This window comes from Lepus europaeus, chromosome 15 (assembly GCF_033115175.1).
Source record: "Lepus europaeus isolate LE1 chromosome 15, mLepTim1.pri, whole genome shotgun sequence".
In the NCBI taxonomy this organism is placed as follows: domain Eukaryota; kingdom Metazoa; phylum Chordata; class Mammalia; order Lagomorpha; family Leporidae; genus Lepus; species Lepus europaeus.
This window is the reverse complement of record NC_084841.1, coordinates 78743484-78770420: the sequence shown is the minus strand read 5'-3', so window position 1 is coordinate 78770420 and position 26937 is coordinate 78743484. Positions and strand designations below refer to the sequence as shown.

Genomic DNA, 26937 nt, shown 5'->3' with positions numbered 1-26937 from the left:
ACCCCTCCTAGTAAATAAGTGAAAGATTCTTTACGTCAACATAAATAATAAAGCATTTAAAAAGTGGATTTATTTATTTGAAAGGCAGAGTGACAGAGAGGGAGAGACAGAAACTCCATGCTCTGGTTAACTTCCCAAATGCTTGCAATAGCCTGGATTAGGCCAGGCCCAATCCAAAAGCCATGAACTCCATCACAGTGCCCACATCGGTGGCAGGAACCCAAGTGCTTGGGCCATCATCCACTGCTTCCCAGGCACATTAGCAGTGAGTTGGATGAAAAGTGGAGAGTAGCTGGGACACAAATCGGGCACACTGACACAGGATATGCACATCCCAAGTGGTGTGTTAACCTGCAAAACAGTGGCTCTATGAACCATTTCTGTAATCTTCCAATCTTTTAATCCCACAAGAATGAGGGGTAGGAGTCTGGTATAGCTGGGGAAAGCTGCATCCCATATGAGAATGTCTGGTTCAAGTCCTGGCTAATGATTACTCTGGGTGTGCAGCAAACAATGGTTCAAGTATTTGTGTCCCTGCAAGCCACATGGGAGACGTGGACTTAGTTCCCAGCTCCCAGCTTGGGTCTTGCTCAGCCTTTGCTGTTGCATGCATTTAGGGAATGAAGCAGTAGATGCGTGATCTCTGTCTCTCTGCCTTCAAATTCAATGAATAAATAAATGAGAGAGAAAGAGAATCTATATTTAAGGGCAACTGGGTGTAAAGCAATGTATCAGAGGCTTTTAGATAGGTCAATTTACTTGACTCTCACAGCAGGCCCATGGATCCATTTTACATTTGAAAAACAAACTCACAAAGGTTCAGTGACTTTTTAATGTCATAAGCTGGTATAAAAAGGGGGGGTGGGGGGAGGCAGGCACTGTGGCTTAGTGGGTAAAGCCACCTCCTGTAGTGCGGGCATCCCATATGGATGGGATCCTCTACTTCCGATCCAGCTCTCTGCTATGGCCTGGGAAAGAAGCAGATGGGCCCAGTACTTGGGCCCCAGCACCTCCTTGGGATACCAGGAAGAAGCATCTGGCTCCAGGCTTTGGATAGGCTCAGCTCCAGCTTTGTGGCCATTTGGGGAGAAAACCAGCCGGTGGAAGACAGTGGGGTGAAAGACCTCTCTCTCTCTGCCTCTGTCTCTCTGTAACTCTTCTTTTCAAATAAATAAATAAATCTTTAAAAAAAAAAAAAGATGGCTGAGATTTTTTTAAAAATTCTGGTTTCTTTTCTGCTCATTACAAAACCCCACTTGTGTGTCTGCTGCTGTGGAAGACACAAACATGTAAATGCCACTGATGGTCTCACAGCACACTAGAACTACTATATCAACATAATACTTGTGAGTCAGCTAAAGTTAGAGGATTTTAGAAGTAGAAGGGACCTTTTAAAGCATAGAATCTAACTCCTATATGCGTTAGATGAGTATTATAATCCCCAGAGAGATAAATTCCCCTTTGCATAAATTTTAGTAGCTGAGCTGGGATCAAAATTCAACTTAGCATATACTAAGTTGATCTTCTGTATATAAAGATAATTGAAAATGAATCTTGATGAAGAATGGGGTGGGAGAGGGAGTGGGAAATGGGAGGGTTGCAGGTGGGAGGGAGGTTATGGGGGGAAAAGCCACTATAATCCAAAAGTTTTACTTTGGAAATTTATATTTATTAAATAAAAGTCGAAAAAAAAAACCCAAAATTGAAAAAATTTAAACTTGAGACAGTATAGCTAAGTGGTTAAGAGTAAGGCCTTGGGTGTCATATGTGTTGATTTCAAACCGCAGCCCTGGTACTTAAAGAACTGTATGCACTATGTCAACTTACAAAGCTCATGTTTGCCTCAGATTTCTTATCTGTAAGAACAGGACAGGAATACTCACTCATAGTGCTGGAAGAGTTAAATGTAACACTGCATAGCAGAGAGTAAGCCCTCAGTAAAGATTAAGTATTCTCTCATCTCCTTCCTCACAGTTCAGGCTTCTTTGCAGGATACCACACTGCTTTTTATGAATGAGTGTGGAATGGACTTTTTATAGTTACTGTAAGAATAAATAAGCATTCATTTATCTATATGGTAAATTCTTTTAAAAAACGCACAAATACTTCTTAGTGGATAAATAACTTTTTTAAGGGAATTAGAATTACTCATCCAGTAAATATGAATCGAGGTACTGATATGTGCTGGGTAGAGTGGCAGATGCTGGACTGAGATGTTGAATAGGCAGTGAAGTTTGATAGAAAGCGAAGCATTACTGAGATCTACCTGAATGATATGGAAAACAATCTTTCACATAATCAATTCAAAGCAATGTAATCAAATAAACATTAGTATCTAAGGTTAACTGTACACACATAGTTGTGCCTTTCTGTAATGCAGATATTCTTTAGAATTAAGTTCTTTGTCATTTCTACAACTGGATATTTTAACTAGATTTTAGTAAACTTCCTGACAGGCTGTTTGTATTTTCCCACATAAAACAGGCTTTTGGGATGGGCAGGTTTAACTAAGCATACTCTGTTAAAATGGTTGATAATTACGATGTTTGAGGGCCATAGGAATGGAATATAATAGTTTTGCTTTTTAGAATTTGTACTTATTCCCTCATTTTCTCTCTTATACACACACTCATTTATACAAATGTGTGTGTGAAAGCTGCCTAAAGAAATAGTTGACATTCTGGACCAAGAACTACCAACATACTGATCATCTCCAGATCTTTTGTTTTTGTTTCAGGTATTATGCCAATATATGGTACAATACATGTATTTATTTGAGTTAGATGATAAAATTAGTGAAGGATCAACACAGAAAACAAATTGCAACATTTACATATCAAAATCACCTTATTGTGACAAATCCATTCTTTAAATCCCTTTTTCCTCAAGTTTTACTATCCATTGACTATGAAATGTGACATATCATTCATACAAAATTTTGCCTGAGTAAAAAGAATGATTCTCTCATGTTTATTCATGAGAGGAAGTATAGAACACAGTAAAAAGAGTCAAAGTGTAGTCAGTAGACTAGATTCAAATATCAATTGTGCATTTAATTATGTAATGTGTGGGAAATCACCACCTCTAAGTCTCAATATAAAATGTTTTGCAAATAGGGATAATATGAATTCTATTTTTTAAGTATTTATTTTATTTAAAAGCAGAGAAACAGAAAGAGGGAAGGGGAAGGGAGGGAGAAAAAGAAAAAGGAGAGAGAGGGAGATGGAGGGAGGGAGGGAGGTAGTGAGGGAGAGAGGGAGAGAGAGGCAGATCTCCCACCAGCTAGTTCACTCCCAGATGCTTGCAATAGCCAAGGCTGAGCCAAGCTGAAGCCAGGAGCAGGGAATTTGGTCCAGGTATCCTAGGTGGATTGCAGGGATGCAACTACCTGAGCTATCACCTGCTGCCTCATTAGCAGGAAGTTGGAATCTAGAGCAGAGCCAAACCTTGAGCCCAGGCCCTCTACTATGGGATGTGTCTTAATCGCTAGACCAAGAACCCACTGATTTATTTTATTATTATTAGATGTATTGATTCAAACCACAGCTCTGGTACCTAAAGAACTGTGTAAACTAGGCCAATTTACAAGGCTTATGTTTGCATTAAATGAACGTAAAATACCTGGAAGACAGTAGCCTGTGTGGTACTAGTGGTTCGCTTCATTAATTTGAATGGAAAAAAATCAGGGGCAATAATTGCCAAAAAATTTTCAATTACAAAAAATGTAATCTCCTTGAAATAATTCACAATTCTCTCAATGGGAGAAGTAAAGAAGAAATACAGAATTCAATAAAATGGAAAAGCTCAGATTGCGGGTCGATCATAAAAGTTTGCTGAATTAATAACCAATGAGGAGGACGGAAGACTAGCATGTTGTGCTAATGTGGCTGCACACATCCTTCCAGTCTTCGAATAAATGAGCACTTTCCTCCCTTATCGCGTTGTCGGAAGCCTGTCTCTTTCCCACTCTCCTGGTTACTTCGGACCTCCAGCCAAAAACTCTGCAGAAGCCTTCGTTGCCTGGGGCAGAGCGCGAGCGTTCCTTCCTCTAACGCGCCCCTACTTCCCGACGGGCATCTAAAGCCCAAGCATGAAATGAGAAGCTTGTTCCATTTCATGGGGTCACAGCAGCCAGGTAAACAAAGCGCATCCTCCTCTCCCAACTCAAACCGCAGCGGGAACGTCCAATTAATCGTATCAGAAACGACCCCTCACCCCACCTCCCCAACGTTCCAGGCGCTGCACCCCCCAACTACGGAAAAGGACGATAAAGCCAGGCGCTGCACCCCCGAACATCGGAAAACGGCCCTGAGGAAGAGGACGATAAAGCAGCTCTCGAGATTCAAGGGTGAGCAGACGCTACCCAGGGAACAGGGTGGGCGCCTCCTCCACCACCCAGCGCAGTCACCGCACTCGGTGTCCGCCTCGCGCAGGGACCCGTGCGGACCCCAGCTCGAGCTCCAAGCTGGAGGCAGATACTGAGAGGTTAAGACCCTAGGCCAGGGCTCCCGGGCCTTCTCCAGCGGCGCAGAGGGTCAGGAGCCACGGGGTCGGACGGGGACTCCTTAAGGTTCAACCCTGGCTCACTCGCTTCTCACTCTGGCCAAGATGCCGCGCGGAGCTGCCTCCGGCCGGAAGTAATAACCCCGGGAGACCACCAGGACAAATCACTCACCCGCCTCTCACCTCGGGCGCCGAGCTAGCCGTAGCCTGACCCGCCGTCCGGAATCCAGCCCGGCACCACCTCAGAGCACCCTGGCGACGGCCCGAGAGCGTCACTGACAACCACCCGGAAGTGGCGCAACCGCTTCCGGGGCAGCCTGGCGCGCGGCGGGAAATTATTTCCCAGAGCCCGGATTAGTGAGGCGGCGAGTGCTGCAGCGGCGGTCGTCGCCCGTGCTGCCGCCGCAACCGGACGGAAGCAGTCCAGACACCCTGACCGGGAAGGTAAAGGGCCTCAGCTCGGAAGACACAGTTCACCCTGACTCTGTGGGGTTGTTTCTTCCCCGGGCCGTGCCTCCCAAGTTTCTGCCGTGACGCCGGCCAGAGGCTGGGGTGAGCGGCGGCGGTGGCCGGCGCTCGCGCTTCCGGAAGCCGCCGTTCGTTCCCGCTGCCCCGGCCCCTGGCGTTGAGCGCCGCTGGTCGTGGTGGCGGCGGTGGTGGCGGTGGGCTGGAGCTGCAGAAGCCCCCCACCGGGCCTTCCCGGGCCGCAGCACCGCCGGCCGCAGTGCGGGGCTGAGCCGCTCCGTCCGTCTGCCGCTGGCGCAGCTCAGCTCTCTCCGGGGAGGCGCTAGGCCCCCCCTCGTCTCTCGTTGCCATAGAACCGCCAGGGACGCCTCTGCCCGGATCCCGGATTCTTGGCCGCTTTCCATAACGTGGCGTCAGGGAAGGTGGCGGGGATCCCTCGGGCCCACCTTCCTGTGACGAAGAAAATCGTGCCGTTCTTTCCTCCCGAGTAGAATTTTGTAACAGCGCCAGGCGACCGGGATCGCGTCCCTGGCGACTGTAGGCCTTCAGAAACACAAACACAACGCACAAGACCCGCACACACAGACACAGGTGCTTTCGCCCAAGGGGAGGACTGTTCCTGGGGATTCTGTGTCGGGCGCCCGAGGGCTGGGGACGCGACCGACCGACTGGTGATCCTGAGATTGCTTCCTTATCCACAGCCGCTGAGTAAAAATATTCACAAGAAGTTGGGTTGCCCTAGGTACTCCGCTATCGGTGTGTGACCCTAGAGTTTGATATTTGAGGCGCCGAGCTTTTTTTTTTTTTTTTTTTTTTTTTGAGGAATAATCTTAACAAAAAAGAAAAAAATGTTTTTCTCATTGAGACATTGGGACTGGACATTTAAACAGTTAAAAGCATACATGTGACAGAACCCGTGCGCTGTGGACTTCTCGGTTTATGTTATTTTGTTGTGCTTAATTCCAGGCAGTATGTTGATGGGCAAGGTGTTCCCCATACTGGAAACTATGTCGCCTATTTTACAGGTGTGCGCTTCCTAAATTGATGGTTCGGTGTGGATTTGCATGAGGGAGTAAATTAGATTATTTCGAAGTTTAGTGAATCAGTACAAACACCTGAGTGTGACAAGAAATTCTATTGAAGGGAATAAAACTCTGAGAGCTGTTTTCTCAATCCAGATTTTCTTAGGTCTTACTGATTGGAGTGATGTTCAATTATGATGTAAGATTTCTCCCTTCCCTAAAACAGAAAGCATAGATCCTGTGAAGGCCTTGTGAAAAGGTAGTCAAATCCGGTTCCTCTCCATAATCAAGATTAAGAGCCCTAAAGATTATATAATAAGTATCCGCAATTTCCGCTGATACCCAAAACGATTAGTTTTTAGAAAACCAGTAGTATAGCTTTATTATTTAGACAGTATTTCCCTTTTGTGTGTCTTGATTATATTCTGAAAAACTGCATGTAAGCTCTGAAAAATAAAACCTAGGAACACTTTTTCTCAAAAGTAGGACTGCCCTCCAATTCAGATGTCACTCTTGGTGTATTTCCTTGTCCCTAGCACATTAAGATAAATAGACACAGAAGCTTTTAACTAGTAGTGCACAGCCAGCTGTAGTGTACAGCAGCCTTTCACCTGCGTTGGAGCCGCATCTGTTAACCCTGTGATTCACTTTTTTTTTTTTTTTTTTTTTTTTGACAGGCAGAGTGGACAGTGAGAGAGAGAGAGACAGAGAGAAAGGTCTTCCTTTTGCCGTTGGTTCACCCTCCAGTGGCCGCCGCGGTAGGCGCGCTGCGGCTGGCGCACCACGCTGTTCCAATGGCAGGAGCCAGGTGCTTCTCCTGGTCTCCCATGGGGTGCAGGGCCCAAGCACTTGGGCCATCCTCCACTGCACTCCCTGGCCATAGCAGAGAGCTGGCCTGGAAGAGGGGCAACCGGGACAGGATTGGTGCCCCGACCGGGACTAGAACCCGGTGTGCCGGCGCCGCAAGGCGGAGGATTAGCCTAGTGAGCCGCGGCGCCGGCCGTGATTCACTTTCTATCTACCAATAGAAAATAGATTTCTAAAATAGAGGTGGGGAAGTTCTGGCTTGCCAGCCGTATAAGGCCAAAGAAATCATTGATCCAGCCCTGCCAGGGCAACTGCAAGCAGCACTTGAAATTCAGTAAATCTATAGCAGGCTGATTTTTAAGTGGAGAATTTTGTTTGGACCATGAATAGTGTTGTAAATATCCGAATCGCCCTTAGGAGGAAAAAGCTGCTCCACCCCTGCATATACTAATGTACTCTTTGCTACTAAAAGTAATATATCCCTGGAACTTTTAAATGCACTTAGTTTTTGTTTTCTTTCAAAGTTACTTTGAAATTAAAAGTATACTATCTTATTTGTGGTAGGGGAGAAAGCCTCTGTGAATTACTCTCATGGCTAATTCTAAATCGATTTTGAGAGGAAAATAATGAAAACTTGCTGTTTTCTGTAAGAAAGAAGGGAGGTAGTGCACTCTGTATGGTTCCTAGAAATACATTGACGTTTAAGATATTGTTTTTGTTTTTGTTTTTTTTTGAAAATAATTTACAATGATGTTTGGGTCTTTTCAATAACATGTATTGCTCATCTCAATATGTCCCTACCCTCATGGTAGATTCATTTTCATGCAGTGTGCCTTTCTCTTGCAATAACTGAAAATGGATTGCTTTGTAAAATTATTATGTGTTGAAAGTATTAGACTAACTTCTGAAATGTAGGCCAGGTTTGTCTTATAGAAAAGGCTTGTTGTTTTTGTAGTTTGTAGAAACACTAATCTTTGAGTCTTGGCTTCACCATTTCACTAAGTTTGTACCCTTGTGCTGGTTTCTTGATTACTTACATTTCTCAATCTCCTCATTTGCATTAGAATTAATAATATAAATAATAATAACAGCACTTATATTGTCAAGAAAAAATAATATGCAAGAGGATACTTCAAAAAGTCTGTAGATAGTGGAATTAAAAGATAATGCTTGGGACCAGCACTGTGGCAGAGGGGTTAAAGCCGCTGCTTACAGCGCCAGCATCCTAAATGGGCGCTGTTTAGAGTTCCAGCTGCTCCACTTCTGATCCAGCTCTATGCTATGGCCTGGGAAGGCAGTAGATGATGGCCCATCTCCTTGGGCCCTTGCACCTACATGGGATACCTGGAAGAAGCTCCTGGCTTCAGATCCATGCAACTCTGGCTACTGTAGCCATATGGGAGGTGAACCAGCAGATGGAAGATATCTCTTTCTCTACCTCTGCCTCTCTGTAACTCCACCTTTCAAATAAATAAACTAAAAAAAAAAAAAAAAAAAAAAAAAAAGATAATGGTGCACTTTCCATGAACTTTTTGAAGACCCTTCATGTGAAGTATACAGACCACAGTAGATTCTCCATGTGTCCCTGAGCTTCTCATTTCTTCCTCACCATAGTCTGTTTTTTCCCAGTTTGTGTTTCCTTCCCGTATTGCTGAGTGTATGGTCAAACTGACTGATGACTGCTCCTTTCCCAAGTTATGCCATTGAAATAAAAACATCTTTCAAATTTCATTACTGAAGACCTCTGTCAAATAATTTGTTTGTATTGGAGGGTACTTTTAGAAATTCATGGTAAATGGAATTAAAGGTTTATTTTGTTAGAAAAATTCTGATCTACATACATGTGAAGGGTCTTCAGAAAGGTCATGAGAAAACTAGACATAGCTTTCAAAGTTTTTTGCACCAAAATCTTTTAAATCCATTTTCCATGAACTTTTGGAAGTCCTCTTACATCTATGATCTTTGAAGTTTGGGGCAGGAAATAGATACTGCATCTCTTAAAAATGCCAAGGACCACTTGAATGAAATTAATCTAAGAGACTAAGTTGGCTCCTAGGCCAAGGGGAACCAGAATTCCTAAACTCCTTTTGAAGCTAGTAGTGTTCAGAAACAGTGTTTTACTCAAACAGTAGTGTATGAGTGCTGTGATATGTATATACTTTTAATATTGGTTAAAGCAGAGATCTAACACGTGGGCCATTTTTATTTTAGCACCTGCATACTTTTTCACTTAAACACTTAGATAACAGAAAATATGAAGATCTTTCAAACTCTTGAATTCAAAGCAATAATATTAATTATAATCAGAGATGGTACTTGCTTTCAAAAGAGAAATTTTAAGTGATTTTCCTTAGTTTGAGGAGTGGGTTTAAAAATCAAGATGATTCACTAGGGTAGTGAAAATTTAGAAATCATTAGTTTTCATCACATGGCTCTAAAACCATGAAGAATATCAGATGACATAATAAGATGATCCTGGGAGTGGACATTTGCAATGGTTAAGTTGCTACTCTGAGTGCCTGGTTTGAGTCCTGGCTTCTTTGCTTCTAACCCAACTTGTTGCTAGTGCATATTGTGAGAAGTAGCAGGTGAGACAGTTGATCCCTGCCACCTATGTGGGAGACCTGGGTTGAGTTCTGGGCCTCTGGCTTTGGCCTGGCACAAAGCCTACCTATTGCAGGCATTTGGAGCGTGAACCAGGAGATAGAAGACTTTTGTCTCTATCTCCTTGCCTTTGATGTAAAATTAAAATAAATAAAAAGTTCTTAAAAGGGGGAAGTTATGATAGAATTTAAAATAAAAATTGAGGTTGGAGCTATATAATGTCTAAATTTTGTTATATGTAATTGTTTCATATATGAAACCTGAAAGTCAACCTCTCTCCCAGATGTTAACAGTTGCAGTACCAGGTGAAGGAATTAGAGATGATTTTAATCTTTCTATATACTTAGTAGTCATTTTTAATTCTATAATAAGCATGTGTGAATTAAGAGACAAAAGTCAGGGTGATTTTGGGAGTAAAACTTTAGTTTTGAAATATGCATATATAAATTTAACTTTATAAATACCTTGTTTCAATGAATTCATGTATAAGATGCTGCTTATTCTCAACATTCTTTTATATAATGGGAAAGTTAGAATATAAATTGTAATGCAAAGTAGGAAGGGTTTATTTTATATTGATTCAAAAACCTCTTTAATCGTCCTTGTTTCCCTTGTTTCTCTGTTTCATAGAACTTTACTCCTTCACCACTGTTACACCTACTCTTTAATCTTGGCTCCCGCACCGGACTTTGATATTCATATCTATATTCCTGCCTCTACTTTTCTCAGAATTTCTTTTGCAACATGTTCTACATACTGTTACATTCTTCATCCGCATCCTAGCTGTGTGTCACATTGTAAAAAAAAATTTGAATGGCCTAAAAAGTTAGTATATAATACAGTACTTACAGTTACCATCATGAGTGCCATAGGTGTATTTGCATTTCTTACTGGCACCAACTGGGAAGGAATTTCAGGCATCAGGGATAGTCACTTGTGGGAGATATTTTGGGAAAGTCCACACTGCAGAGACAGTTGCTTGCTATGCATAAAAGCCAGCTCTTCACAATCACTATCTTCTTAGTCCTGTTTGTGGTTTAAGGTAAGTAACCAATTTTTTTTTTTAAATCACTGCCCCTTTTTAAAAACATATATAACCAAAGAACATTTTTTTATAATAAGGAATACTGTATATAGTTTCTACTTTTTTGGAAGAGAAAAGATAAAAGCAAAAATAATAATAATTTTTCTTATTGTTTTGGTTAGGCTGGTATATCCTGTGTGAATACTTCAAAAAACATCCCCTACAAGTTTTACAAAATCTGTAATTTTTCTAGAAGTACCACTGGTGTAATTACTGTGTATTTGCTTACTTTCTTGTGCTGGAAAACTTCTAAAAGTCAGTTCTTCGTGCTCCAAACTCCAGAGCATATCACCTACACAAAACTTGACTCTGTTTTTAAGGATTTTTAGTTGTCTGAATTCCTGATATGAATAAAATCAATTTTATAGCGCTTTCTTTACGCTCATTGGCATTATTGAATATTGTTGATCCTGTAGGGTGAGGAACAGCCATCAAACCATTAATTTTATAAATATCTATACATGTCTGTTTTCATATTTATAGATACCACTTTTCCTAATTATAAGTTTGATCTGTGATTTAGACCATTAGTTTGTCATATGATGTTTTAAAAAATTACTAAGTGTATTATAAACATTGTTACTGAAGTAGATGATTTATGTGTTTAGAGTGTTTGAATCAGGACATCCTGTTGTTTTGTGCCTGTGTTTCTTATTTCCCTTTACTCTAAGCAAGTTTAATTTCACTTTCATATTTAATCATTTTAAAAGGAAAGAAATTGCTCCAAGAAGACTTTCTTGATTTCCGCTATTGTACACAGTTGGTCATGCTTTCATTTACTCTGGGTTCATACTTTGACCAAAAGTGCTACTGATAACTTAGATTTTTCCATCATATTTATTCCTATTATAAAGACAGTATGACTTGAAAATGAAAACTTTACACTGACTCCAGTAAGTCCAAATAATTTAATATTTTTTAAATTAAACCAAACATGTTTAAATGTTAGTCTGTTAATAAGCATTCAGATTTTTTTTTAAATTCCGGGAATCGAACCCAAGCATTCAGATTATAAAAACAGCAATTATTCATCTAAAAAGAGGAATATAATATGGTGGGTTTTTTTGTTGCATTTCTATATAATATTTAACTCTCAAGAAACATAGTGAAATTCAGAAGATAACATTTATAGAAAACTTTTTGTGATAGCATTACAGCAGTTTTTTTTCGTTGCTTTCTGTACATTTTTATTTGATAGTATTTATAATATAGTAGAATGGCCATGTGTTTGCGTTGGCAGCCCATAAAGTATTTACAATTAAGCCTTACATGTTTATTGTGTGTGAAATGGTTTTAATGTTTTTATATTTAGCAGTCAGAGTGTCGACTCTGTGAATAATGTCTTTAACATATGTTTTCTGTATGTGTCTGTACATTAGATGGAAGATGATGCCCCAAAGCATGTAATCCAGATGACAGGATTTAAGATGGAAGAAAAGGAAGCTCTAGGCAAATTGCTTTTAAAACTAGATTGCACTTTTATTAAGAGTGAGGTGAGTACAGAAGCTTAACTAATCAAAATGTTAAAAGTATAATTGAAAGAGAATTAAAATACTGACAATAATAAAATGCTGCTTGGTATTTTAAGAATGTAAAGGATTTGTTGTTAAGGAAATCTCTAATATTTATGTGGATTTTTCCTTTCAGAAATACAAAAATTGTACACATCTTATAGCTGAACGTCTTTGTAAGAGTGAAAAATTTTTAGCAGCTTGTGCAGCTGGTAAGTGAACTGCCTTGCCTCCAACCCTTTAAACAAACTGCATGTTAAAGAAAAAATATCCTAATCTCTGAAACAATAATGTGTTCATTATACCAAATATAAATTTGTTTCTGAGAATAGATATTTTTTGTTGTATTCAGAAGTAAAATGTTCTACCACATGAAAAATGTAAAATAGGCAGAAATATGTACTTTACCAAAGGTTTGGTATAAGTGCTTTATTTAAGAAAAACAAGTTGTAACAAAAAAGTACAGAATGCCAATATCTTAAGCCTTTGTTGAAGACTGATTTGTTCTCAGTCAACTTTCTTTTCTTGGTCCATCCTTGGAATAATTTTATGTTTTGTTTTCCCTCCTGAGTTTTCCCACCTTTCCATGCTTTGTAACAGTGGTCATACATTTATGTTATTAGGTAGTAAATTTTATAGGCCCAAGTTATGACTTATTCTTCTCTCCTCCTTTTTTTATCATTCAATAAGTTTGTACACTAACATAAACTTATTTGTAGTTTAATTTAGAATAAAACCACTTGGATTTCTCAGCTCCACAAATGAAAGAATACATTGTTTAAAACGATTATTGATGTCCAGGTAAAGAAACTGCAGCATATTATTAAATGCCCTGAAAATTTCTCTAACTTGATAGATTTGTTTTACAGAGTTTAGCAGTGCTGTAAACATTATTGGAAGAGTTTTTAGCATATAATGAAGAATATAAAGTTAGCCCCAAATAGTAAATAATCACAATAATAAAATATAATAACATTTTATTTTGAATTTTAAAGCTTTAGATTTAACAGTATTTAGATTTTGAATTGTCATGGGAAAGATTACATACTATGTTCATTGATGCTGTAGACCTGTTACTATCAAAAATTTAGAAAAACAAAAATAAAACAATTTGGATGAAGAATCTGATGTTGATGAACAGGTTGACTTTTTCTTTATGCTTGATTTTTATTGTTTATCCTCCATCAAAACCAAAATTATTTTGTGATGGACAGTTTTTTTGCATTCTAGGAAAGTGGGTACTAACAAAGGACTACATAATTCATAGTGCCAGAAGTGGAAGATGGCTTGATGAAACCACTTATGAATGGGGATATAAAATTGAAAAAGACTCCCATTATTCACCTCAAATGCAATCTGCACCTAAAAGGTGGCGAGAAGAACTGAAACGCACTGGTGCTCCAGGAGCCTTCCACAGATGGAAGGTTGTCCTCCTTGTGAGAGCTGATAAACGAAGTGATTCTCTTATAAGGTATGATGAAAGCTCATAAAAGCTAAAGCAAGGAGGAGAAAACAGCTATGATTTGTATGAATGCCTTTGTATAGCTCTGAAATTCTTAGCTTAAAACATGGGAGCCACAGTAATTTACTCTTTGATCTCTAAGCCATCACTTTTAAGTTTTTGTGTGTTTAATAGAACAAAATCTGTATTACAGTGTTTGTTGTACTTCCCATGTTATCTCTTCTGTACATCTCAAAATAAACAATAATTGCAAGTTTTTTTAGTTTTGAAGCTCTAAGATTTTTGCTCATAAGATATTACATAATATTTAAAGCTTTGTTGTGCATTTATGTAGTGCTGTCTTCATGATTTCTACTGTTTCCACTATAATTTAATCTCATTTTATTCTTTTTATATATAGATAGATTTTTTAAAAAGATTTATTATTTATTTGAAAGAGTTACACAGAGAAGGAGAGGCATAGAGAGAGAGAGAGAGGGAGAGAGATCTTCCATCCGCTGGTTCACTCCCCAATTGGCTGCAATTGCTGGAGCTGCACCAATCTGAAGCAGGAGCCAGGAGCTTCTTCTGGGTCTCCCATGTGGGTACAGGGGCCCAAGGACTTGGGCCACCTTCTGCTTTCCCAGGCCAAAGCAGAGAGCTGAGTCAGAAATGAAGCAGCCAGGACTCAACGAGCTGGCACTGTAGACCAGGGCTTTAACCCGTTGCACCACAGCGCTGGCCTCTCTGTATATATTTTTTAAAAGCCACCTTGTTGGATAAACTAAATTTTAAAACTTCTGTTATTTTTGCCAGAGGCAGGAGGTAGTGATTTGTTTTTTGTCTCTGAAATATAATTTATGGATAGTAAGATATATCTCTTGTAAGTATACATTTTGATAATTTAGGCAAGCTTATACACTCATATTTCCCTCACTGTAATCAGGATCTGTAACATTCTCATCATCCTTTAATGTTCCTTTCTGTCCTTGTACATTTAATTTTGTACCACCAATACCAGTTGCCTTATTTGTCACAATAGACTAAATTTGTCTTTTTCTAGAGGTTCATTTGTATGTGATTATATTAAGTATATTCCTTTGATACAGCTTAATTTGCCTAGCTCAGTTTTTTTTTTAGGTTCAAACATGATTCAGTGTGCTAGCAGTTCATTCTTTTGTTGTTGCTGACTGGTATTCCTCTGTATGGATGTCTCACAGTCTGTTTGTTCTGAATATGTTATTTTTTTCCCAGAAACCTTTTATTTAAGGACTACAAACAGTACATTTCGTAACTACAACTTTAGGAACATGGTGATTCTTCCCACCGTGCTCCCACCCCTCTTGCTACTCCCTCTCCAAATTCCCATTCTTATTTTTTACTAATATGTAGTTTCATTTAATTTTATACACATATGTTTAACTCTGTGTTCAGTAAAGAGTTTAACAAATAGTAAGGCAAAAAAAAAAGTGTACTTCGGGAGTAGAAACAAGGACTGTTCCAAGTCATTGCTTTTCAGAGTGTCAATTTCACTTCTGTAGATTGCCTTTTAGCTGCTCTATTAGTTATCACAGATCAGGGAGAATTTATGGTCCTTTTGAAATTGGCTTATTTCATTAAGTATTATGTTTTCCAGTTTCATCTGTTTTGTTGCAAAAGACTGGATTTCGTGCCTTTTTTCTTTTTTTACTGCTATGGTGTACATATCACATAGTTTCTTTTTTTTTCTTTTTTTTTGGTCAAGTTTATATTTTCCTTTTTTTTTAAGATTTATTTATTTGAGGGGCCGGCACTGTGGTGCAGTAGGTTAATCCTCTGCCTGTGGCACTGACATCCCATGTTGGTGCAGGTTCTAGTCCCGGCTGCCCTTCCTCCAGTCCAGCTCTCCGCTATGGCCTGGGAAAGCAGTAGGTGATGGCCCAAGGCTTTGGCCCCCTGCACCCACGTGGGAGACCAGGAAGAACCACCTGGCTCCTGGCTTCGGATTGGCATATCTCTGGCCATTGCGGCCATTTGGGGAATGAACCAACAGAAGGAAGACCTTTCTCTCTGTCTCTCTCTCTCTCTCACTCTCTGTAACACTAACTCTCAAATAAAATAAATATAATCTTGAAGAAAAAGAAGATTTGTTTGTTTGAAAGAGTTACACAAAGAGAGGAGAGGCAGAGAGAGAGAGAGGTCTTCCATCTGTTGGTTAACTCTCCAATTGGCTGCAATGGCCGGAGCTGTGCTGATCCAAAGCCAGGAGCTTCTTCTGGGTCTCCCATGCAGGTGCAGGGACCCAAGGACTTGGGCCATCTTCTACCGCTTTCCTAGGCCATAGCAGAGAGCTGGATCAGAAGTGGAACAGCCGGATCTCGAACTGGTACCCATATGGGATGCTGGCTCTTCAATCAGGGTGTTAACCCGCTCAGCTACAGTGCTGGCCCCCACATAGTTTCTTTATCCACTCCTCAGATGATGGACATTTGGGTTGATTCCATATCTTAGCTATTGTGAATTGAGCTGCAGTAAACAGGGGGTGCAGATAACTCTTTCATATGCTGATTTCATTTCCCCTGGGTAAATTCCCAGGAGTAGGATGGCTGGGTCTTAAGGTAAGTTTGTATTCAGATTTCTGTGTCTTCCACAGTGGCTTTATACCAGTTTACATTCCCACCAACAGTGGACTAGAGTACCTTTTTCCCAACATCCTCACCAGCATTTGTTGTTTATTAATTACTGTGTGAAAGCCATTCTGTCAGGGGTGACGTGAAACCTCATTATGGTTTTGATTTGCATTTCCCTCATGGCTAGTGATCCTGAGCATTTTTTGATGTATCTGTTAACCATTTGGATTTCTTCCTTTGAAAAACATTTGTTTAAGTCCTTTGCACATTTCTTAACTGGGTTGTTTATTTTGTTGATGTTGAATTTCTCTATATATATTCTGATTATTAATCCTTTATCAGATGCATGGTTTGCAAATAATTTCTCCCATTCTGTTGGTTGCCTCTTTGCTGAGTGTTTCTTTAAAAAAAAAAAAAAAGTTGATTATTTATTTGAAAGAGTTACACAGAGAGGAGAGACAGAGAGAAGTCTTCCATCCGATGGCTTACTCCCCAGATGGCCGCAGTGGCCGGAGCTGCATTGATCCGAAGCCAGGAGCCAGGAGCTTCTCCCACACAGGTGCAGGAGCCCAAGGACTTGGGCCATCTCTTACTGCTTTCCCAGGCCATAGCAGAGAGCTGGATTGGAAGAGGAGCATCCAGGACTAGAACCAGCGCCCATATGGGATCCCAGCGCTTCAGGGCATTAACCCACTGCGCCACAGCACCAGCCCCTGTTGAGTGTATCTCCTGCAGTACAGAAGCTTCTCAATTCAATGTAATCCTGTTTATCAATTTTGGCTTTGATTCTTTGTGCCTCTGGAGTCTTTTCCAATAACTCTTTGCCTGTGCCAATGTCTTGCAGGGTTTCTCCAATGTTCTCTAATAATTTGTTGGTATCGGCCATAGGTTTAGGTCTTTACTCCATTTTGAGTGGATTTTTGTCTAAGGTATAATGTAGGGGTCCTGCTTCAAATTTCTGCATGTGGACATCCAGTTTTCCCAGCACCATTTGTTGAAGACACTTTCCTTGCTCCGGGATTGTTTTTAGCTCCTTTGTCAAAGATAAGTTGATTGTGGATGCTTGGGTTGATTTCTGGAGTTTCTATTCTGTTCCATTGGTATATCCATCTGCACCAGGCTGTTTTGATTACAACTGCCCTGTAGTACTTGAAATCTGGTATTGTGATGCCTCCAGATATGTTTTTGTTGTGTAAGATTACTTTAGCTATTGTGGGTCTCTTGTGTTTGCATCTGAATTTCAGCATCCTTTTCTCTGTATCTAAGAAGAATGTCCTTGGTATTTTGATTGGTATCACATTGGATCTGTAAATTGCTTTTGATAATATGGACACTGAGAAGACACCTGCACAACCAGCTTTTACTGTGTTTTTATTATCCATTATAATAGTGCTAGAAAATATTGTTATTATTTTAATGTAACCTAAAGTGTAATCACATACTTTGATAATATTGATTCTTCCAGTCCATGAACATGGGAGATTTTTTCCATTCTTTTTGTGTCTTCCATTTATTTCTTTAATATTTTGTAATTCTGATAATAGAGATCTTTGACATCCTTGGTTAAATTTATTCCAAGGTATTTGATTTTATTTGTAGCTATTGTGAATGGGATATCTTAAAATTTCCTTCTCAGCCATGGCATTGTCTGGTTATAGAAAAGGCTGTTGATTTTTATGTGTGGATTTTACATCCTGCCACTTAAAACCCTTTTATGAGTTCTAATAGTCTCTTGGTGGAGTCTTTTGGACCCCCTATATATAGCATCTTGTCATCTGCAAATAAGGATAGTTTGAATTCCTCCTTCCCAGATGGTATCCCTTTAGTTTCTTTTTCTTGCCTAATGACTCTGGCTAATACTTCCAGGACTGTATTGAACAGCAATGGTGAGAGTGGGCATCCTTGTCTGGTTCCGGATCTTAGTGGGAATGCTTCTAGCTTTTCCCCATTTAATAGGATGCTGGACATGGTTTTTCATAAATTGCCTTGATTGTGTTGAGGAATGTTCCTTCTAAACCCAATTTGCTTTGAGTTCTTATCATGAACGTGTGTTGTGTTGTATCAAAAGCTTTCTCTGTTGTCTATTGAGATAGTCATATAGTTTTTGTTCTTCAGTTTGTTAATGTGATGTATCACATTGATTTTGTGAATCTGGAACCATCCCTGCATACCAGGGATAAATTCCACTTGGTCTGGGCAAATGATCTTTCTGATGTGTTGTTGGATTTGATTAACTAGTATTTTGTTGAGGATTTTTGCAACTATGTTCATCAGGGAAATTGATCTGTAGTTCTCTTTCTCCATTGTATCTTTTTCAGGTTTAGAAATTAAGGTGATGCTGGGTTCAGAGCAGGAGTTTGGGAGGATTCCCTTCCTTTCACTTGTTTTGAGTAGCTTGAGAATAATTGGGAGTTTGCTGAGTTTTATCAAACATTTAAAGAATAGTGAAGCCATCCAGTCTTAGGCTTTCTTTGTTGGGAGGGTCTTTATTATGGATTCATTTTATGTCTTGGTTATTGCTCTGTTTAGGTTTTCTTTGTCTTCATGGCTCAATTTAGAAGGTTATATGTGTCGATGAATCTATCCATTTCTTTAGGTTTCCCAGTTTGTTGGCATGCAGTTCTTCAGAGTAATTTCTGACAGTGAGAGAGAGAGGCAGAGAGAGAGAGATGTCTTCCATCCACTGGTTCACTCCCCAAATGGCCACAGTGGCCAGAGCTGTGCCTATGTGAAGCCAGGAGCCAGGAGCTTCTTCCAGGTCTCCCACTTGGGTGCAGGTGCCCAAGGACTTGAGCCATCTACTATCCCATGCCATTAGCAGAGAGCTGGATGGGAAGTGGAGTAGCCTGGACTAAAACTGGTGCTCATGGTAAGGCAGCACTGCAGGTGACAGCTTTTACTCACTACCCCACAGTACCGTCCACTTGACATACTCTTTTTTTTTTAATGATTTATTTATTTATTTGAAAATCAAAGTTACACAGAAAGAGAAGGAGAGGCAGAGAGAGAGGTCTTCCATCCGCTGGTTCATTCCCTAGTTGGTCACCGGTGCTTTGCCAATGCAAAACCAGGAGCCCAGAGCTGCTTCTGGGTTTCCCATATGGGTGCAGGGACCTAAGGACCAGGACCGCCATCTACTGCTTTCCCAGGCCACAACAGAGAGCTGGATCAGAAGTGAAGCAGCTGGGATTCATACCGGTGCCTATATGGGATGCTGGCACTGCAGGCGTTGGCCTTACCCGCTATGCTACAGCACAGCCCCCCCATATTCTTTCAATTTGTGTGTGTTATGGAAGGTCTTCATTTCACCTTCATTCATAAATGAGAGCTTTGCCAGGGTACAGTATTCTGGGTTGACAGGTTTTTGTCTTAAGACTGGGAGTATATCTCACCTTTCTCTCCTAGCCTATAGGGTTTCTGATGAGAAGTCAGCTATGAATCTAATTGGAGATCCTCAAAGTAATCTGGTGTTTCTCTCGTGCACATTTTAGAATCTATGCTTTACTGTGGATAGTTTGAAATGTGTCGTGAAAATCTTTTCTGATCACGTCTATAAGGAGTGCTATGTGTTTTCTGTACTTGGACACATCCCTTTCTTTCTCCAAATTAGGGAAATTTTCTGTAATAATAGAATAGAATAGAATAGAATAGAATAGAATAATAGAATAGAAATTTTCTGAAATAATAGAATGCCTTCTAGTCCATTGTTTCTTTCTATGCATTTAGGAACTCCTAAGACCTCTATGTTGGTGTCATTTGATAGTATCCCATAGATCTACAACACTGTTTTTTAGTTTTCTAAGAATTTGTCTTCTACGTCAGATAGTCTGTCTTCTGCTTCTCAGAGTTTTTTGTTAAGACTTTCAACTGCATTTTTTTTTACTTTATTGAATTCCTCATTTCCAAGATTTCATTTTGATTTCTCAATTTCATATGTGAAATTTTCTTTCATGTTATGTATGGATTTCGTTTATTCATGGATTTGCTTCTGGTTACTGTCCATTTTTTGCATTCCATTTCTGGCATTTCTTCAGTCTCTTTATCTTCACATTCTAGTATTGAAGTGTTGTGTTCTTTTGGAGCATCATGTTATCTTATTCTTGTGTCTTGAATTGCTGTGTTTATTTTTAGGTATTTGTGAAGATACTTTTTTTTTTTTTTTTTTTTTTAATCAGAGGGGAGGTTTGTTATCCTTTGTTGGCATAGTCTCATGCTCACTTCCTCTCAGAGGATACCCATACACCCCAGTGGGTACAATACTGGTCCACGCTGCCACAAGAACTACACAGAGGATCTGTGTAATCCTTGGTGTAAGCACAGATCCCACAGCAATGACCCTCACCAGAGAATCGGGGAGGCCCAAGTGAGTAGAACTGCCTACAGTGACTACCTAAAGTCCCATCCACACTGTGTGGCTTCCACACAGCCACAGTATTTTCACAGTCCTGGCACACAAGCCTCCTGTCACAAGTATCAAGCCCCTGTCAATTCTCCCTGCCAGACTTGGGCGTCTCCATTTGGCTGGATGCTGGACGCACGGACACAAGCTAGTGCAGCTGTTACATACATCCAAAATGGCGCCTGCCCCCTCTGAACTTGTTACAGGATGCCAGTGCAGGATGGTTGGGGAGAGAGAAATATGCCCCCTTTTTTTATCCTCTAGGTTGGCAAGTACACTGTCCCCCACAAGCCTCCAGCTGAACTCACACCAGGGTCTTGATATAGCTTTATTCCAAGTGGCTTGGGCTGCTGCAGTCTGGTCTCACGTCACTCTCCAATCCTGGTGCTGAGTCTCTTGGCTGCTGGGGTTCTCAGCTGTGTGCATACACACCCTCTACGTAGGTTACAGTGTCCCTCTAATTTGCTTGGGTTTCCTGTGCCATTTTCTCCCTAACTCTTCCTTGAGACTGCATTCTCTCCACTTTTTTAAATCTGTCTTCCCCTAGACCAGGGCAGTAAGCTCCCTCCCTATTCCACCATCTTAGATCCCCCCTCTATTTGTTTACCTGCAAATGGATATATGGGATATGTTTTGTTTTTGTTACTGTAAATAAACCTGCAATGAACATTTCTATCCAGGTGTTCATGTACACGTTTTCATTTCTCTCGGATAATATCCAGGAAAGGAATTGCCAGCTCAGGTGACAATTGTGTGTTTATTAGAAAAATGCCAAATTATTTTCCACATTAGTACCATTTTGTATTCCCAGTGGCAATTTATGCAGTTACCTGGCCTTCTTTTTGAGCCATGTGCATGATCTAATTCTGGACTTAGTGTTTTGTGGCACTGATCTATATGTCTACTTATTTTTATCTTTTAAACTGATTTATATAAGAGGCAGAGTTACAGATCGAGGAAGAGATAGGTCTTCCATCCACTGGTTCACTCCCCAAATGGCCACAATGGCTGATGCTAAGCCAATCTGAAGCCAGGAGCCAGGAGTTCTTCTAGGTCTCCCACATGGGAGCAGGGGCCCAAGCATATGAACCTTCTTCCACTGCTTTCCCAGGCCATAACCAGAGAGCTGAATCAGAAGAGGAACAGCTAGGACATGACTCATTGCCCATATGGGATGCCAGCGCACAGATGGAGGCTTACCCTACTATACTGCAGCGCTGACCCCTATATATCTACCTATACCAACACCAAACAGTTTCGATTTCTGTAACTTTATAGTAAGTCTTGAAATAGGCAGAGTGAGTCCTCCTGCTTTATCCTTTTCAGAATTGTTTTTGGTGATTCTGGATGCTTAGATTTCCTTGTGTACATTTTAGAATCATCTTATCAATTTCTGTGAAATAGTGTGCTGGGAATTTGATTTCGATTACATTTCATCTATAGATTAAATTGAAGAGAATTATAGGAACAAGATTGAGTCTTCCTGTTACTGGATTGTGTTTTTCTCCAAGTATGCTTTTCATTTCTGTCATGAATATTCTGTCTTACAGAATTCTTGGACAAAATTTGTTTGTAACTAGGTATTTGATGTTTGAGGGTGCCATTTCAAATAGGTTGCTCTAGAAGTTTTTATATGCATCTATTGAGATAATTGTCTTTTATTTATTCTGTTTATATGATGAGTAGTATTGACCAGTTCTTAATTGTGAAGCCAAATTTGTATTCTTGAGATAAATTACACTGTATTATCCATTTTAATACATTGCTTTTCTATCTCCATCTATGAAAACAACTAAATAATATGATTTTTTAAGTTCTTCAGTTTTTTCTTTTTTTTTTTTTTTTTTAAGGTTTATTTATTTGTTTAAAAGGGAGAGTTACAGAGAAAGAGGGAGAGAGAGATCTTCCATCTGTTCGTTCAGTTTTCAGATGACTGAATGGCAAGAGCTAGGTCAGGTTGAAACCTAGAGCCTGGAACTCCATCTGGGTCTCCCATGTGATTAGCAGGGGCCCAAGTACTTGAGTCATCTTCTGCCACTTTCCCAGGCACATTAGCAGGGAGCTGGATCAGAAGTGAAGTAACTTGCTGACTCTACTTAATATTTTTATATTTTTCCTTCTAGTTTGGCAGAGATACTCATTATCTCCATTTCTGTTAAGCATTTTACTATATATATTAGCCAGTGTAGTATGACGAAAGAAAGAATTTAGGTCTAATGTTGGAATGGGGTGGGGTTGGGAATTGACTTTATGTCCAAAAGATAGAGTTATATACTGAAAACTAGAAGAAGAGCTAGAACTCGTTAGTGAATTTAGGAAGATACACTGTATAAAAAATTAGTTGTGTTCTTATAGCATAATAAAGAACAAGTAGATAGTGAAGTTTAATTATTGTTTTGATTTCATTGATTTTCTCCATTGTTTTTATTTTGATTACTGCATTTATGTTTTTCAAAAAGACATTGAGATAAGGTTCACATCTCATGTAATTAATCCATTTAAAGTATAAAATCCAATAGTTCTTAAAATTATCAGAGTTGGTCTCTTATCACCACATTCAATGTAGAATGTTGTTATTACATGAAAAGGAATTCTATAACCATTAGTAGTCATTGCTTATTTCTTCCCCCTGATTCATACGTACTTATTTTCCCCCCTTCCTCCCCACATCTCTGGCTCCCAGTGGTTACTTATATGTGATTTCCTTTTACATATTTATCTGTCCTGGGCACATTAAAACTATGTATATTCTTCCCATTTAACTCTAATATTACCTTTGACTAACATTTCTCTATTCTGTCCTCCCTGCTAAACAACCAAGGCTGTGTTAACAAACATTCTTTCTACTTTTGTGAGATCTGTTTTTGTTAGATTCCATATACAAGTGAGATCGGGCAATATTTCATCTTTCTCTACCTGGCTCATTTCACTTTACATAATATTCCCCAGGTTCCTCCATGTTGTCACAGATGATAAGATTTTGGTTTTTTTTAATTTGAATAGTATTCCATTATGTATATATGCCACATTTTCTTTATCCATTCATCTATTGATATATACTTAAGTTGATCCCTTATCTTGGCTATTACTAGTAGTGTTGTACTAAACAAGATAGTTTAGATATTTCTTTTTTATTTTATTTTTTTTATTTTATTTATTTATTTATTTTTGACAGGCAGAGTGGACAGTGAGAGAGAGACAGAGAGAAAGGTCTTCCTTTTGCCGTTGGTTCACCCTCCAATGGCCGCCGCAGTAGCGCGCTGCGGCCGGCGCACCGCGCTATTCCAATGGCAGGAGCCAGGTGCTTCTCCTGGTCTCCCATTTGGGTGCAGGGCCCAAGCACTTGGGCCATCCTCCACTGCACTCCTGGGCCACAGGAGAGAGCTGGCCTGGAAGAGGGGCAACCGGGACAGGATCGGTGCCCGGACCGGGACTAGAACCCGGTGTGCCGGCGCCGCAAGGTGGAGGATTAGCCTGTTGAGCCACGGCGCTGGCCAGTTTAGATATTTCTAATACACTGACTTCATATCTTTTGGATATATACCCAGTAGTGGGATTGATTGTTGGGTCAAATGTTCTATTTTCAGTTTTTTGAAGAAACTCTATACTGTTTTCCAAAATCGCTGTACTAATTTACGTCTCAACGAACAGTATATGTGTAGCCCTTTGTCTCTATCCTGGGTCATGTTCTCTGCTCTCAGCTTCAGCCTAGCCTAGCCATGTCTGTTGAGGGTGTTTGTGGAGAATAAACCACTGTGGCTGTCTTTGTGCCTCTCTGTCTCTGTCATCCTTTCAAATAAATAAATTAAAATAAATGAATAAATATAATTTTAAAAGATAATTAATATGACTTTGATTTTTTTTTATTTTGTTAAACCTTATTTTGTAGCCTAACATATGATCTATCCTGGAAAATGTGCCATAAACACTTGAGTAGAATATGTATTATGTAAATGTTGTATAGGGATGTTCTGTATATGTCAAAATAGATTTGCTGAAAAGCGTAGTTTTAATTCTATATGTATCTATTGAATTTGTTTCCATGCCTGTCCATTGCTGAAATCGGGGTGTTGCCCCTACCAATATTATGTTGCAGTCTGTTACGTATTGGGGTGCTCCAACATTAGGTGCATATATAGGTACAGTTTTTATATCCTTTTACTGTGTGGACCCCTTTATCATTGTATATCAACCTTTGTATTTTTACTTTTTTATTTAAAGTTTGTTTAATCTGATGTATGTGTAACTGCTCCTGTTGTCTTTTTGTTAACGTTTGAATGTATGTCTTTTTTCATCCTTCGCTTTGAATCTGCATGTTGTTAAAGGTGAAGTGATTCTCTTATAGGGAGCATACAGCCAAAGTATTCGATTTTTATACATTCAGTCATTAGGTGTCTGTTAATGGGAAAATTTTATCCTTTTACTGTCAGTATAATTATTAATATATGGAGACTTACTAGTGGCATTTTATGGATTTTCTAGTAGTTTTGTAAATCTTTGTCTCACTATCTTTGTGATTTTTTTAGTAGTATGCTTGATGCCTTGTTTGCTTTTTTTTTTTTTTTCAGTGTATAAGCAAGAGATTTTTGTTATCAATAAGGCTTACAAAATTTTTTCTATCATAACAGGTTATTTTAAACTGATAAAAAGTGAACTTTGATTAAAGAAAAAAATCTATACTTTAAACTTCACAATATACATCATTTATATCTCTGTCCTATAACAAATTATTACCATTTTTAGTAGTTTTGTCTTTTTTTTTTTTAAAGGTTTATTTATTTATTTGAAAGAGTTACACACAGAGAGAGAAGATGCAGAGAGAGAGAGAGAGAGAGAGGTCTTCCATCTGAAGGTTCACTTCCCAATTGGCCGCAACGGCCAGAGCTGCACCGATCTGGAGCCAGGAGCCAGGAGCTTCCTCCAGGTCTCCCATGCGAGTGCAGGGGCCCAAGTACTTGGGCCATCTTCTGCTTTCCCAGGCCATAGCAGAGAGCTGGATAAAAAGTGGAGCAGCTGGGTCTCGAACTGGCGCCCATATGGGAAGCCGGCGCTTCAGGCCAGAGCGTTAACCCACTGTGCCACAGCTCCGGCCCCAGTAGTTTAGTCTTTTAATCTTTGTACTGAGTGTGTAAGCACTTTGCATACCATGATTATAGTACTTGAGTATTCTGAATTTGTGTATGTTTACATTGTCTTTGGTTGAAGAACCTTTGGCTTCTTCTGTAAGACAAGTCTGAGGGTGAAAAATTCTCAACTTTTTTTTTGTTTGGGAAAATCTTTATCTCTTCTTCATTTCTGAGTGATAGCTTTGTTGGGCACAGCATTCTTGGTTGACAGTTTTTTTCCTTTAACAGTTTGACTATAGCCTCCTATGCTCTCTGGTCTGCAGGTTTTCTATTGAGAAGTCTGAAGGTAGATATAATAGAATTCCCTTACATATATCTGATGTATTAAAATTCCCTCACATGCATCTGACTTATTTGTCTTCTTCTACTGCTTTCAAGGTCCTTTCTGTATCTTTGATCTTTGAGAGATTGCTTATAAAATGTCTCAGAGTAGTTTTTATTTGAGTTGAATTTTATTGGCTACCTTTGACCATCTTCTATGTGAATAGAGTTTCATGATTTGATTTCTGTGAATAAGCTATCTACTCCTTTATTTCTCTGTACTACCTCTTGAACTCCAGTTACCTAAATATTTGCTCCTTTGATACAGTCCCATACACCCTATGAGTTTTCTTCATTCTTTTTCTCTTTATTGCATGTTCTTTTTTGATTATCCATGGGATATGGTCATCCCAAGTGACATCTTAACTATTGTACCAAATTCTTACCCAGTTCTTTGATTTAGGCATTTATTATAAATTTCTCTCATAGGCAGTTTCTGCTACCTTCCTTAATTTTTTTCCTTTTTTTTTTTTTTTTTTCTTTTTGACAGGCAGAGTGGATGGTGAGAGAGAGACAGAGAGAAAGGTCTTCCTTTTTGCCGTTGGTTCACCCTCCAATGGCCGCTGCGGCCAGCGCATCTCGCTGATCTGAAGGCAGGAGCTAGGTGCTTCTCCTAGTCTCCCATGCGGGTGCAGGGCCCAAGCACTCCACTGCACTCCCGGGCCATAGCAGAGAGCTGGCCTGGAAGAGGGGCAACCGGGATAGAATCCGGCACCCCAACCGGGACTAGAACCCGGTGTGCTGGCGCCGCAAGGCGGAGGATTAGCCTGTTAAGCCACGGCGCCGGCCCCTTAACATTTTTTTAATGATTTACTTGTTTATTTGAAACTCAGAGTTATACAGAAAATGGAAGAGACAAAGATCTTCCATCTGCTGATTCACTCCCCAGATAGCTGCAGCAGCTAACACTGGGCCAGGCCAGAGCCAGGAGCCAGAAACATCATCCAGGTCTCCCGTGTGGATGACGAGGACCCAAACACTTGGGCCCTCTTCCGATGCTTTTCCCAGGCCATTAGCAGGGAACTGGTTCAGAAGTGGAGTAGCT

General features: G+C 39.8%; 2 protein-coding genes across 9 annotated transcripts in view; one reads left to right on the top strand and one right to left on the bottom strand.

Moving 5' to 3' along the window:
- Positions 1–4829, bottom strand: part of KIAA0825 (KIAA0825 ortholog) — a 446494-nt gene extending 441665 nt beyond the window's left edge. For 2 of the 7 annotated variants that reach the window (XM_062212401.1, XM_062212406.1), the window contains exon 1: positions 4676–4828. The gene's annotated coding sequence lies outside the window, so the exon portion shown is untranslated. Of the gene's footprint in view, positions 1–4675 lie in introns of all 7 variants that reach the window. The other 5 variants (XM_062212402.1, XM_062212407.1, XM_062212408.1 and 2 more) reach the window with 4 other exon arrangements.
- A 12-nt stretch (positions 4830–4841) lies between these two features.
- The window catches only part of SLF1 (SMC5-SMC6 complex localization factor 1), an 80363-nt gene continuing 58267 nt past the window's right edge, over positions 4842–26937 (top strand). Inside the window, exons 1-5 of one of the 2 annotated variants that reach the window (XM_062212410.1) lie at positions 4842–4947; positions 5935–5993; positions 11865–11978; positions 12133–12208; positions 13227–13467. In XM_062212410.1, the coding sequence (XP_062068394.1) occupies positions 5940–5993; positions 11865–11978; positions 12133–12208; positions 13227–13467 (485 nt within the window). In that variant the 5' untranslated portion in view covers positions 4842–4947; positions 5935–5939. The remainder of the gene's footprint in view (positions 4948–5934; positions 5994–11864; positions 11979–12132; positions 12209–13226; positions 13468–26937) is intronic. The other variant, XM_062212411.1, reaches the window with a different exon arrangement.